We start from the raw sequence: 15452 nt of genomic DNA on the forward strand, positions 1-15452 counted from the left end.
GTACCTGCAAGAGTTGAGGGTAATCACGCAAGTGGTCTTGCAGATTTTTAAATGAGTTGACAAAATAGCAAAAATAAAAAGTTGATGTTGATGATTTGCAGAATGTCCAAAATTGCAATTAGTCCTGAAGAGCAACAAAGTAGCTCTTTTCTGCTGTGCTAAACTTAATGTCAACGCCAGGAGAAAAATACAGCAGTTGCACAGGTTAGGTATAGCACAAATTTCTTCAGGGATAATGTCTTGATAGATTTTCCATTTGGGACATCAAGCTATTTATATAGAGAGAAAATTAAGAACATGTTAGAAACTGTCTCCATCATTTACCCCATAAGTACCTAATATAAAATAAATATTTCACAGCCAATGGTCTGCCATTCAGGGCTACATTTCTAACACAGAATATTTCGCTACTTACTTACCCCTCTCCCTCCCATGTTTTAATTTTACATCAGAGCATTGCTTTATGAGTGAAATCCTAATTTATTGGGAAGAAAATTCTCAAAGTCCAAGTGATTGGTGAAATAAAGTTGAGAAGCATTGAAAGCAACTGGAAAAAGTGAATAAATTAAAATAAGTTCATTATTGATGGAATTTACTCCCCTTACGGTCTTAGCATTTGAACCAAAAATGATTTTAAAAAAATGCGGATAAGCATTAGATGGTGTTAATAATGTGAAGCTAGATAAACTGTAATATTTCATGATGTCACATATAACTCTTAACTACTGGTGAATATAAAAGATGTGAATAAATTGTACTGGCTACCAAATTAATTTTCCATAGTTTAATGTATACTCAAATAGCTCACGAATTAGCAAGAAATGTTTAACATCTGTGTGCAAGGGAGACATTTCCAGGAGCCAAAATCTTAAACAACTTCACACTTCCAAACAAAACAACTCCTTTTGAAAGCTGCAATACTGGATTTATTATTCACCGATTGTGAAAAACTTGTAACTCACATCACACAAGAAATACTGCATTACAATTTCAAAGGTTCTTCTTTAAGCAAGTTATTGTATGTTTTGGATAGTATTTGTTGGAAATTGGACAAAGGCTAACCAAATTTAGACTGACTTTGATTCAACTTTTCATTATCTAAACTGAATGTCATGTAATAGCGGTAAATGGAATAGCTTTGCAACATAATGGAGTGGGGATTCCCCCCTCCCCACTTTTTTAAAAAAAAGAATAAGTGGGGAGGGAGGAGCACCACATCTGGTGCTTTGGGCTATACAATTTGCTGCCTGCTGAGTGAGAAAAGCAGTTTAATCTGATGGATCTTGACTTTAGAACCTACCAATATATTGTTTACAGTAATGCTATGCAGTATATCAGCATTTTTAACAGGTGAAAAGAGAATAGAATATAATGAAACCAAGATGCCTAATACTGAATTGGTTTAATAATAAAGCTAAATTTCATTGTATTTTAAGTACATGTATTGTCCATTTGTAAACATTTACTTCACCAATAAAACCAAAAAAAAAACCTTTCCAGGAGCCAGAATATGGTATGTGTTTCTATTGCTACTAAGCAATGTAACTAGTGAATACCAATCATAATTTGGTTTCTCTAGACTTTTGCTTGTTCTACAGTACATGTCACTGCATATCATGGGTCACTTTTATTAAAAGCATCGTTACTACAGTTGGCAGCAATTTACATCTTATCTTACATGATAGCAGTTTTCTTTTTTTTTTAAAAAAAACATCACAACAAAGAAAACATACATTTACAAAGTCATGTTTGTAAACTTCAATGCTAATAGAACTGAGGTAATGCTGTTTAGCTTTGTGGCTAAAGTAACAAAGTCCTTTCTTTAGAGAAATGTACCTGAATTTTGTTTATAACAGTGCATTACAAGAAAAAAAATCATGAGACAATGCAAATCAACTGTAGTTTAAGTCAGAAATTGTGGTCACCCTTTAGGCGTTTTATTGTCCAGATTTTTTTTTTAAAAACATTCAACAGCTGCCAAGTTATTGCTGTGCCTCTGGGGTGAGACCTTCACACTATCGTGGGGATTGTCAGTGTGGACTCTATTTACAGTCAAATCTATAGGCATGATATGTTCTACAATGACTTTTGTCCATCTGTGCTCTTCACAGCAATGTTAAATATACATCTTCATTATTCCTTTATAAGCAGAAACTGCTTCGGTCACTAACAATCACATGCCATGATTGAAGTTTGCTGCGCATCACAAATTACCATTGAAAAACGAAAAGCAGAGCATTTGTTTTAACTTCATTGCTTAAATTCTGACACAATTTTGAACTTGATATCGCTTCTAGGATAATAAATAATGCACTGCATAATACTTATGACCAAGACATCTTTGACATCTGCATAACATGACTTGGAACTTTGCTACACTATGTTACAGAGATAGCTTAAAAAACTATGTGTGGACATTTAATGAATATGTAAACAGTAGGACTACGACTTGAAGAGTTTTAAAACACTTAGTAACTGGAAATGTAATTAGTCCTCATCATTATCTTCTCCCTCAACTGAGTCCAACCCTGTCACCTGTGCCAATTCATCTTCCACAAGGGAAGAATCTGCTGGTTTACTAGGGCTTCCCATAGGATCACTGTCATCTGAATTGGCTTCTCCTTCTATAAAACTGTTGTCCTCAGTTTTTCCATCTGTCTTGTCTTCCTTGTCACCACTTGAGCTTATTGTGCTCTGTAGTCCAGCTAGTGTAGTATGAGGAAAACCAGACAAGGTCATTCCCAGCCCAGGAGGAAGAAACATAGATGGGTAGAATAATCCAGGAGCCATAGTGGAAAGCAAGAATGGGTTGAAAGCAAGAGGGTTGTTGGATAGTCCAGTGGTTGCAGGCGCTGTGAAAGAACTTGAACTTGCATTGTTAGAATCAACTGTAGATTCAGCATTGTTTATTTCCTTATCTTCATTTTCTTTATCATTTTCTTTGTCATTTTCTGTTTTACATGAAATGCCACTTTCTGTTTCGCTTGGACCCGATGTTGCTGAGGACGTACTAGCTGTAGCAGTCAAGGGGTTGCTTAACAAGCTTCCAAGTCCAAACATATTGGGCAGCCCTGCCATGCCTGGAAGCATCAGTGGTAGTAATGAAGCAGGGTTTTTTGTATCTCCTCCTGTAGCAGCTGTAGCAAGGCCTGATGGGAAGCCCATCAATCCAGCTAACTGAAGACTTTGCAGGTTTTGTAAATTCTGCAGGCTCGCTAGATCCATTCCAGAAAAGAGACTGTTCATCAGTAGTGGGTTTATTCCTGAGGCTGAAGCAGCAGCCGCAGCCGCAGCAGCTTTGGCAATCTCACTTTTAGGCCTTCTCCCTCTTCTACTTGCGCCCTCCTCTCTAACAACAGGTCCGGTGAGAACACGGTCAAACATGGATTCTGGTAGAAAACCCTGAAAAAAGATCATCGGTGTCATTGTCATGAATCCTAAAATGCACTAAACACTCCCAAGACAAAACACTAGGGGCAACCAAGGAATGTCCCCTTTTCCAATATAATTTAATATATACTGGGTTGATCAACAAACACCATTAATAACACAAGTGACAAAAACTAAAATGCATAAGTATTATAACTCCTGAAAAAAAGTCTCTACCAGAATTTATGAATCACATTGCAGACTTTGCAATTCAAAATTATTTTTTTCACAAAACTCATCTTGACATTGTTTTGCAAAATTGAGATTAGCATCTTGAAGTGAGTTTTAGCAAATCAACTGTGCTGTGCTACAATTTAGTAGTGTGCTATGAAAAATAAAGTGCAGTCATTTGATATAACCTTAACCAATCCAGAATACAGAAAATGAGTTACTCTCTAAATAATTAATTTTTGCTGAATGAATACTGAAACAAAACTCCATTCCTAAAGCCAAAAGACAATACATTTTATAGTCTGAGTGAATACATTCATTTTGTTTTGCTAACACTAACTCATGATAAGAATAGCCACACTTACAGACTGCTTGACAACATCTGCCCAATCAGGTGCAACAGCAAACTCAGGATTTTCTTCAAGCCATCTAGGCAGATCTTTCATTGGCGGGGCCATGGCACCACCCATCTAACAAATTTGGGAAAACATAATATTAATGCCTCTGATAGTGTATAACCTTGGTTTCTGACTTATTACCCAAAGCTTGAATATGCATTCTTTATATATCTTCCTTTGTTGAAAAATATTTTGCCTCGAGGAATCAAAGAAAGTGCAAACTATTGTAAAAAAATATCATTACATATTTCCAGTGGCAACTGGTTAAATTTTGAATACAATCTGCCATGTTCCAATACTAGTGTTCACCACTATACAGATTATAAAGAAATGAGATGATTGATTATAGAAAAAATAATGATAGGGAGAAATATGCACAATAATTTCCAACAGCTCCACCATGTGGATTATCATAATGCAACAATTAATATTCCGACAAAAGTTGTTATAGAAACTACTTAAAATGCCTGATCAGCGTCTTTGGAATTTCAATTTCAAAGACAAGACATTTTCATGAGTGTTCTTCATAAACAAGGCAATTTACAAAAATTCACTTGTACACTCCCTTCAAAATAAAGATCACGCTGTTAGATAAGTTTCAGACTAGTGATGTTAAAGGTGTATAAATGACCAACATGGTATTTTTTAGACAAAGTTAATCAGCTAGTCAGCTGTACAGTTAAAAAAACTGCAGTGAAATATCCTCAGAAATGCAAACTGGGAACAAACTACTTTCCATTATAAATATTACAAAATGTCCATAAGGTCATTCCACAAGAAAATCCCATGGTAGGTTTGGCTTTTAAATGTAACTTTATTTACAATATGATTAAACTTACTGGCTTCAATTTATTTTACATTTACATCTGCTAAAATAATTGACAAATCAAATAACCAAAAATTAGGAATACCTCACCAGCTTGGCTCAGTTAGTAGGGAGTCAAAAGGCTATCCATTTTAGCTCTACTTCAGAATTGATTTGTGTAGTACTGGGAGTATGTTGCATTCTCAGAAGTGCATCCAAGTGGATGTAAAAGATCTGATGACACTATTCAAAGAAGAATAGAGTTCTCCTGGTATCCAACCAACATTTCTTACTCAACAAAAAAATTTAACTTCTGCTCATCGATCCCATGGGTGTTTGTGGGATCCTGCTATGCACGCAGTGTCTGTCATATTTATCAGAATCATAGACTGGTTACAATACAGAAGGAAGCCATTCAGTCCACTGTGTCTGTGCCAACTTTCTGTAAAAGCAACTCACCTAGGCCCATTCCCCTCACTTTTCCAAGTAATCCTGAAATGTTTTTCTCTTCACACACTTCAACAGTAATTTGTTGGATGCAAAGTATTTTGGGAAGTTTAACAATAAAACTTATCTCCCACTATACATATAGCTGGCTTAAAACCGATATTAGCAAATCAGCTTGTGTACTGTTCTGATAGGTGTGCTAATTATCTTGAAACTTCAATGCGGCGTAAAAGGGGAGCTAATTTCAGTGTTGACACAAAAGATAAATTGGCTAAAGCGACTTGAGTTCTTGCCAGATTACCAGTTCTCTCCCTTTACGTAGCCATACCTTTTTCCCATTTCTTTTATTAACAACAGGCACTCTTTCATCTCCTGTCAAAGTGTTCACATCCAGTTTGTTAGGATTTCTACAGCGATGCCTTTTCTGTTTAGGTTTTTGAAATGGGGTTAACAGCACCTCTCCACTCTTCTGTAAAAGCGAAAGAAGGCAAAAATTCACCACCGTCATTTTGGTAATACACATTTAAACAAAGCATTCAAAGCTCTGTGAATATATATTTATATGGCTGGAATTCTTAGCAACGTACAAAGAGGTCTCAGTCAATTCGATTCACTCCATGGGATATCAAGAAACAGCTGAAGGCACTGGGTACTGCAAAAGCCACGGGCCCGACAACATTCCGGCAATAGTACTGAAGGCTTGTGCTCCGGAACTTGCTGTGTTCCAGCCAAGCTGCTCCAGTATAGCTGCAACGCTGGCATCTACCCGGCAATGTGGAAAATTGCCCATGTCCTGTACACAAAAAGCAGGACAAATCCAACCCAGCCAATTACCACCCCATCAGTCTGCACTCATTCATCAATAAATTGATGCAAAGGGTCAACATTGCTATCAAGTGGCACTTGCTTTGCAATAACCTGCTCACCGATGCTCAGTTTGTGTTCCGCCAGGGCCACTCTGCTCCTGAACTCATTATAGCCTTTGTTCAAACATGGACAAAAGAGTTGAACTCCAGAGATGAGGCGAGAGTGACTACCCTTGATATCTAGCCAGCATTTGACCAAGTGTGGCATCAAGGCACCCTAGTAAAACTGGCATCAATGGGAATCGGAGAAAACTCTCTGCTGGTTGGAGTCATATCTAGACAAGGGAAGATGGTTGTGGTGGTTGGAGGTCAATTATCTCAGTTCCAGGACAGCACTGCAGGAGTTCCTCAGGATACTGTCCTAGGCCCAACCATCTTCAGCTGCTTCATCAATCACCTTCCAACCATCATATGGTCAGAAGTGGGGATGCTTGCTGATAACTGCACAATGTTCAGCACCATTCATGACTCCGCAGATACTGAAACAGTCCATGTCCAAATGCAGCAAGTCCTGGACAATATCCAGGCTTGAGCCAACAAGTGGCAAGCAACATTCATGCAACACAAGTGCCAGATAATGGCCATCTCCAACAAGAGAGAAGCTAATCATTGCCCTTTGACATTCAATGGCATTACTTTTGCTGAATCCCTCACTATCAACAACCTTGGGGTTACCATTAACCAGAAACTGTACTGGACTAGCCATATAAATACTATGCTTGCAAGAGTAGGTCAGAGGCTAGGAATCCTGTGGTGAATAACTCACCTCCTGATTCCCCAAAGCCTGTCCACCATCTACGAGGCACAAGTCAGGAGTGTGATGGAATACTCTCCACTTGCCTGAATGGATGCAGCTCCAAAAACACTCCAGAAGCTTGACACCATCCAGGACAAAGTAGCCCACTTGATTGGCACTCCATCCACAAACATTCACTCCCTCCACCACTGATGCAAAAGGGCAGCAGTGTGTACCATTCATAAGATGCACTGCAGGAACTCACCAAGCCTCCTTAGACAGCACCTTCCAAACCCACAACCACTACCATTTGGAAGGGCAAGGGCAGCAGATAGATAGGGACGCCACCACCTTGAAGTTTCCCTGCAAGTCACTCACCATCCTGACTTGGAAATATATCGCCCTTCCCTTCAATGTGGCTGGGTCAAAATCCTGGAACTCCCTCCCAAACAGCACTGTGGGTGTACCTATATCACATGGACTGCAGTGGTTCAAGGAGGCAGCTCAACACCACCTTCTATTCCCTTAGTTGAAGAGTCAATCACGAGGGGACATAATGTTCAAGGTGAGGGGCAGGAGGTTTAGGGGGGAATGTGAGGAAAAACCTTTTTACCCAGAGGGTGGTGACAGTCTGGAATGTGCTGCCTGGGAGGGTGGTGGAGGCAGGTTGCCTCACATCCTTTAAAAAGTACCTGGATGAGCGCTTGGCACGTCATAACGGCCAAGTGCTGGTAAATGGGATTAGGTAGGTAGGTCAGGTGTTTCTCATATGTCGCTGCAGACTCGCTGGGCTATAAGGACCTCTTCTGCACTGACAGATTCTGTGATTCTCAAAGGCAATTAGGGATGGGCAATAAATGCTGGCATAGCTATAAATTGAGTTAAAAAAAGTTTTCTATTTCATATACTTAACTGATGAGAAAGGCATAATCAATATATTTCAGTTGAAGCCCACTTCTGCTGAAGCGTTGTATATAAAACAGAATTGGCCAATGCATAAAAAGGTAAACTTCAGTTGCTCTGGGAAGGGAAAAAAAAAATCATGCTTTTGCACTTTGTTCCAAATGAACTATTTCCATAAATCTGTACGGTACACAAACTGTATGGCCAATGTTCCAACTACAACATTCACAATTCTCTGTTGTGCGGTCCTATGTTTTCGATTTCATGTCTGCTCTAAATCCCAGCCCTGATGCTTGTTTAGTTGAGATAAAGCAAAATGGATTAAATGGAAGAAGAGTGTGAGAAAGTGTAGAGTTTTGGACAAGAATTTGTGCTACATAATAGAGGCTCAAAGTGATCTCCAAAATACAGAAATGGAGGAGCTGTGTGGGGATAGGGAAAGAATATAATTGTATTTATTCTTTCATGAGATGTGAGCATCACTGGCTAGGCCAGCAGTTATTGCTCATCCCTAATTGCTCTTGAGGTGGTGTGGTGGTGAGGAGCCTTCTTGAACCACTGCAGTCCATATGGTGCAGGAACCCAACTATGCTGTAAGGAAGAGAGTTCCAGGATTTTGACTCGGCAGCAGTGAAGAAGTGGTGATAAAATTCCAAGTCAGAATGGTATGTGGCTTGGAGGGGAATATGCACATGGTGGTGTTACAATGCAGCTGGTGCCCTTGTCCTTCTAGGTGGTTGAGGTCATGGGTTTGGAAGGTGCTGTTGAAGGAACCTGGGTGAGTTGTTGTAGTGCATCTTGTGCATCACTGCCCCTATGTAACAGCAGTGGAGGGAGTGAATGTTTAAGGTGGTGGATGGGGTGCCAATTAAATTGGCTGCTTTGTCATGGACGATGTTGAATTTCTTGGGTGTTGTTGGAGCTGCACTCATCCAAGCAATTGAAGAGTATTCCATCATATTCCTGACTTTTGCCATGTAGATGGTGGACAGGATTTGGGGAGCCAGGAGGCAAATCATGCAAGAGGTGAATTCCCAGCCTTTGACCTGCTCTTGTAGCCACAGTATTTATATGGCTGGTCCAGTTCAGTTTCTGGTCAATGGTAACCCCCAAGATGTTGATAGTGGAGGATTCAGCAATGGTAATGCCACTGACAATCAAGAGGAGATGGTTAGGTTCTTTCTTGTTGGAGATGGTCATTGCCTGGCACTTCTGTGGCATGAATGTTACTTTCCACTCATCAGCCCAAGCCTAAATGTTGTTCAGGTCTTGCTACATATGGATATAGGCTTCAGACTGCTTCTGAGGAATTACGAATGGTGCCGAAAATTGAGCAATCAGCAGCAAATATGCTCACTTCTGAACTTATAATAGAGGGAAGGTCACTTCAATGTACCTGAACTTGATAGGGCCGAGGACACTGCCCTGAGGAACTCCTGCAGTGATGTCCTGCAACTGAGATGATTAACCTCCAACAGCCACAACAATCTTTCTTTGTGCTCCAAGAGATGCCCCCCCACCGCTGCCAATTCCCATTGACTGCAGTTTAGCTAGGGCTCCTTGATGCCATACTTGGTCAAATGCTGCCTTGATGTCAAAGATAGTCACTCTTACCTCACCTCTTTTATCCATGTTTGGTTCAAGGCTGTAATGAGGTCAGGAACTGAGTGGCCCTGGCAGAACCCAAATCGAGCAGTGAACAGGTTATTGTCAGAATGGGCTGCCTGATAGCACTTTCGATGACCCCTTCCATTACTTTGCTGATGATCAAGTGTAGACTGATGGGGCAGTAATTGGCTGAGTTGGATTTCCCTTGCTTTTTGTAGACAGAGTCACAGAATCTTTACAGTGCAGGAGGCCATTCAGCCCATCAAGCCTGCACTGGCTCTCTGAAAGGGCATTCTAACTAGTTCCATTCCCCTCATTATAATCTGTAAGCTTGGGAAGTTTTGTCATTTGGTACAAAAAAAATGCCAGTGCAATGTGGCTGTCAATTTTTATGATAAACAGATAGTGTTCTTTGAACATTGTATCATGTAAATATCTGTATTGCTACACTTACTGGTACATAACTAGGCATGTCTACAGTATAAGCTGGATGAACTTTCAGCCATTCCACCAAATCTTTATTTTTGGGGGCTTCTTCTCCCACCAGTCTGGTCCCATCTTCTAAATTAATAACAGGGATGTGTGCCTCAGGGTCCAACTGACCAGGAGATGGAATGTTCCTTGGTTGTGATGCTGACTGTGTGCTCTCCTCAAAAGCTTTGGTCACTTCTGCATCATCCTGCAATTCAAAATGCATCATTACTAATTATGCAAACAGATAATTGCCTACACCATCAGGGGACTTTATATGTGAAAACCCAGGTAGGCATTTAAGCAAACAAAACACTTTCATTCTTATGTTTCCATGTACAAATTCTCCATCTTTACAGGGGAAGTCAAAGGTATTGTTATTTTATGACTTCTGTACTGTACATGTCAGTGATCTTTATCCACTCAGCTTTATTTTAGACAAAACCTAAATTATTTTTAACAAGAGTTAATAGCATTCAGGGCTATGGGCCAAGTGCTGGAAAATGGGATTAGATTAGATAGGTGCTTGATGGCCGGTATGGACACGATGGGCCAAAGGGCCTGCTTCTGTGTTGTAATACTCTATGACTATGACTCTAAGAGTCTTGAATGTTTCTCAGTACAACAGAGATTCCTAGTTTCATTATACCAGTTCTATGAATGCAGATAGATAGTCATTTCTGTATCTATGCAAAGTGATTTGAGAAGAAGGGGTTAGCCAAAACAAACGGCAATGTTGCTCAGGAGATTACTGAGCACACCAAGGGTTTGAAGTGTAAACCCTTCTTCTAGAAGTCCATCTAACGCTAGCCTAAGTTAGCAAAAATGGAAAAGGTAGCTTACTGAACTCATAATTGAGATGAAAGCTGATAATCAAAAGAATGTCAATTCAAATCCTGTCATGACAGTTTGAAAATTTGAATTGTTCAAAAAAAAAGCTCTGGAACTAAAAAGTGAAGACCAATAAGTGACCGTGAAACTGCTGAACTGCCACAGATTGCTGATGTTCATTAGGGAAGGAAATCTGCTGTCCTTACGTGCTCTGGGCTATATGCAATCCAGCCCTACAACAATGTGCTTGATGCTTAGCTGCTCTTTAAGTCACCTAGCAAGCCACTGAATTGTGAAGGCCTGCCAGTAATTTCTCTGGGCAAAAAAATGCCAGTCTTTCTAGCAACACCCATATCCCAAAAATTAATTTAAAAGACACATAATACATTACAAGTCCTGCTGTTATCCCAGTGTTTGGCTAACACTGTTCAAATGGGAAAGTTGCACTGACATTTTGCTAAGTTCAACAAAATATTTGTTGAGTGTTTTAACACCAGATGATGCCACTATACCTCCTCAGCTTACCAGGTCTGCTTCAATTTTGGTTGGTTTGATTGCCATGCTCTGAGGTCACCATGTGTGTCCCAACAGGCATCCCACTGTTGAATGTTCAGTGATTGAAGCTTCTAACATGGGTTGACCATTGGTTATGGAAGGACAAGCACATATTGATCCAGGGGACAGGCATGCATTGACATTGTCTCCACTTGAAATAACTAAATGTCCTTGTTCCTCCTTTCAGCATCACCGGAGCAGGGCCGGGAGGAGGAGGAAGAAGGGCCGCCTCTGACACCTGAGGGCCCTGAACAAATGGAATTACCAGCGTTGCACCATCTCTGCCAGGCAGGCACCAGCGCAGACATGAGCACCGTGGTGGGAATTAGATCGTCCGCTAGTGTCCGGGGCACAGTGGTGAGGGCACTTCACACTCGCTTGAGGTGCAGGCAGAGACAGAGAGTGCCCATGGCGCCAGTAGTCAGAGGACTGCTGGGGACAAGGCATATGCTTGGTCGTGGCTGATGATGTGCCTCTCGGAGTCGTCCGTGAGGCAGCAGATGCTGCAAGTCCAGCAGGATATGCGGGAGGATCTGGCAGAGATACATGAGGCAATGCGTGGCATGGTCCCTGCACTGGAGGAGTCCATGCGGAGCATCACCGATGCAACAAGCCTCATGGCTGAGCGCCATGCTTCCTCCATGGAGAGAGTGGCGACTGTCATGGAGAGGCTCCTGCAGGAGAACAATCAGGGCCTCCTGGAGTTGCACTTGGACCTGCAAGCTCTCACAGCAGCATTGGCTTCAGCTGGTCAGTGCCAGTGTGGGAGATGGATTGGCCACCAAGTATCCCAGGTTGGTGCCCATCCATCAACGGTGACCTCACGTCAGCGCAGGAGCTGCCAGTTGTCTCTGCGGGCTCCTCTCAGGGCACTCCGGATAAAGGTAGCAGCTCTTCTGCCAGTCACCGTGGGATCCGATGAGGCTGCAGCGACTGGGGAGATGCCAGCCATGGAACTGGCCGCTCCCTCCCAGGATAGGCCATCAAAGGCTCCACGGGCCAAATGACACCCGCCAAGATAATCGAGGCCAACAGGACAGCACACTGAGCAGGCTGTCTCAGGTACCGGGGGGCCCCCTAAACATAGCACCCAGAAACGTAAGCTTAAGGCAGCACAGGCTTCTCGCTCATGGTTTTATGTTGCCTGCTATTAATTGATGACAAGTTGGTGTGATGCGTAACACCTTTGCATTCACTTTATTTTCTGCTTCATTTTGTTAATTCATTAAATTTTGATATGTGAGCATGGCTCAGGGTGATCCCTTACTACTGCAGGTGGACAGGAACCCACGATGTTATGAGCGACCTGTTTGTCACTGAGCTTTATTGACACGGCACATAGTTAATGTTCCTAACCAGGCAGTTGTTGCTCTCAGATATCGAGCATGGAGCCTGCAGCCCTGGCTTATGTTGGAGGTCCATCTGTGGTGGGCTAGCTGAAGGTTCGTTGGATTAAAGCCTCCCGGGTATCCCTGCCGCCCTGGAGGATGCCCGGGTCAGCATCTACCATCAGCATTTCCCTGTGCATGCTCATCCCCGGACTCACCACTGGACTCAACACGTGCAGCTGGAGAATCTGCATCTATATCTTTGTCATCCACTGCTTTCCCCCCTTTCCAGCACCAGATTGTGGAAAGTTGCAGCATGCAACCATTATCAGTGACACATGATCTGGGGGGGGCGGGGGGCATTGGAGTGTGCCCCCTGAATGGTCCAGGCATTGGAAGCACATCTTGAGAAGGCCAATGGTTCTCTCTACCACAGCCCTTGTGGAGGCATGGCTCCTATTGTACCACTGCTTGGTCTCTGTTCTTGAATGGCAGAGGGGCATCATGAAACACCTTTTGAGGGGATAGCCTTGGTCACCCAGCAGCCATCCATCCAGCCCGGCTGGAGCACTTAAGAGCCTCGGCGCCTGGCAGTGCCTGAGGATGTAGGCTTCGTGGGAGCTGCCTGGGTACCTTGCACAGACTTGCAGGATCCGCATCCTGTGATCACAAAGTATCTGCACTCTCAAGGAATGGAATCCCTTCCTGTTGACGAAGGCATGGAGCTCACCCGCTGGCGCCTTGATGGCCACATGTGTGCAGTCGATTGCACCCTGGACACAGGGGAAGCTAGCAATCGCTGCGAAACCTCTGGTTCACTCTGTTTGGCAGGCCTTGTCCCAGCGGTAGTGGATGAAAGTCAATGCATGCCTGAACAGAACATCGGTCACCTGTTTGACAAAGTGTGGACAGCTGACTGGGAGACTCTGCAAAGATCACCCACCGACCCCTGGAAAGAGCTGGAGGCATAGAAGTTAAGGGCAGCCATGACCTTCAATGCCAATTGGCATGGGATGCTCACCTGCACAATTGGCGCAGGTCTCAGGGCCTATCAGCTGACAAATGGAAGTCACTGTCTCCCTTGAGAGATAGAGCCTCCTTCGGCACTGCACCTCAGACATATTGAGGTAGCTGCTTCGCTGCATGTAAACCCTGGCAGCAGGTTGGTGGTGTCTTCTGTGGCCCCTTCCGCTTGGACTTCCTGTTGGCCCTGCGCCTCTCCTCCCAAAGGTGGCTCCCCTGGAGGCTAAATGTGGACTCCTGGCCTGCTCTCCCTTCTGGCCCTCCCTTCCTCCTCAGAGGTGGTGTCTCCAGTGGAAAGCACAATTCCCACTTGCAGGCTAAGTGAAGGCTTCCTGAAACCAGCAAGGCCCCAGAACTGCTGTTTACTCCAGAGTCCTGACCTGAAGCCTGTTACTCTTGTCCAAGCAGCTGTGAAGAGTTTTGAAGTATTCCTACTCACAGCCAAGTATCAGTAACTTTAAGCATCAAATGTCTGACAAATAACACTCACGACCCCACTCACCCCTCTTCTCTGATCCCACTCACGGATGAGGTTTATAAAAATGTGGCCTACCCGCCTGCCTGTTGCACCCGTAAGATGACCTGAAGATCACATGTGCCCTGAAAAATTGGTGTCAATTACTGCCTCAAGGGCCTTAAGTGGCCCGTTAATTAATGGCGGGCATGCATTGGAAATCATCGCGCACCCACCCACCAAAACGATGGCGCAGGGATACTTGCTCGATGTCACTGCACGTTATTTTGCACCCTCGCACGCCGACGTGAACATTCTGGCCAGAGAGTTATCAGCAGATACTTCTTGGGTGGAAACATTAAGTTTATTTACAATATACTCAGCAGCAACTACACGTGTGTTTTTAACTCCAACTCTATCTCTGCACTGATTGCTGAGGTAGCCCATGCTACTCTCCTATTGGTTACTACAGAGCATGTGGTCTCTCCTAACAAATATTACTCTTAGAGGTGCATTACACACTAAAGAAAACCATAATTACTACATTCCAATCCACTTTAACTCAGTTATATATATATTTACAAGTATACATTTTTCAAGGCAACATATATTTACACTGGGTAAGGAATTTACAAGTTCAGTCTTTCAGGTGGTTTCCTGGTGTGGAATGTCACACCTCCACAACTTCAGATTATTTGTCAGGATCCTCCTTTTCTGGAGTTGTCTGAACATCAGGTGCTTTGGTGGGCACTTGCAGTTCTGTATTCTCAACTCTTACAGGAACATCAGACATGTCAGTCCTGGGTTCAGTATCCTCAACAGGAAACTCAGACTAGGTCATGGTCAATGGTGGAATCAAATCTTGGTGATTTGCCTCTCTCTTAAATGGTCCACATGTTTACGGATGATCTGGCCTTCCATCTCCAGATGGTAAGGTAGAGTCCAGTCACCGCACTTATTTCACCCGGTAACCACTTTGGTCCTTCCCCAAAGTTCTTCGCGTATACCAACTCTCCTACAGTAAATTTCCTCTCGTGACTAGGCCAGTCATGTCTAGTTTTCTGGCTCCTCTGACTTCTTTCCACCTTCCCCTCTAAATTCAGCATTATTAAGCTCAATGTCATCCTGAGATGACTTTTCAACAATAACTCCGCAGGTGTGGCACCTGTCGTTGTGTGAGGGGTAGCCCTGTAAGGAAAAAGTGTGCTAGCTTGGTTGCCAAGGAATCACCAGTTAGCTTTTTCATGCCTGCCTTCAATGTTTGAAATGCCCTTTCGACCAATCCTTTTGAGGAAGGATGGTAAGGTGCAGTTTGAACGAGTGATACTGCTGAGGCTAATAAACCATTGAAACTCAGCATTTGTAAATGCCATGCCATTATTGGAAATGACTGCTGCCTGTAGTTTGTGAATGGCAAAACTCTGACA

General features: G+C 42.9%; 1 protein-coding gene across 3 annotated transcripts in view; it reads right to left on the minus strand.

Moving 5' to 3' along the window:
- Window positions 1-1383: 1383 nt before the first annotated feature.
- The window catches only part of chd7 (chromodomain helicase DNA binding protein 7), a 273969-nt gene continuing 259900 nt past the window's right edge, over window positions 1384-15452 (minus strand). For all 3 annotated transcript variants that reach the window (XM_041189422.1, XM_041189420.1, XM_041189421.1), the window contains exons 35-38: window positions 9818-10042; window positions 5579-5719; window positions 3966-4070; window positions 1384-3402 (exon numbers count right to left, since the gene is read on the minus strand). In XM_041189422.1, coding sequence (XP_041045356.1) covers window positions 2488-3402; window positions 3966-4070; window positions 5579-5719; window positions 9818-10042 — 1386 coding nt within the window. In that variant the 3' untranslated portion in view covers window positions 1384-2487. The remainder of the gene's footprint in view (window positions 3403-3965; window positions 4071-5578; window positions 5720-9817; window positions 10043-15452) is intronic.

This window comes from Carcharodon carcharias, chromosome 6 (assembly GCF_017639515.1).
Source record: "Carcharodon carcharias isolate sCarCar2 chromosome 6, sCarCar2.pri, whole genome shotgun sequence".
Taxonomy (NCBI): domain Eukaryota; kingdom Metazoa; phylum Chordata; class Chondrichthyes; order Lamniformes; family Lamnidae; genus Carcharodon; species Carcharodon carcharias.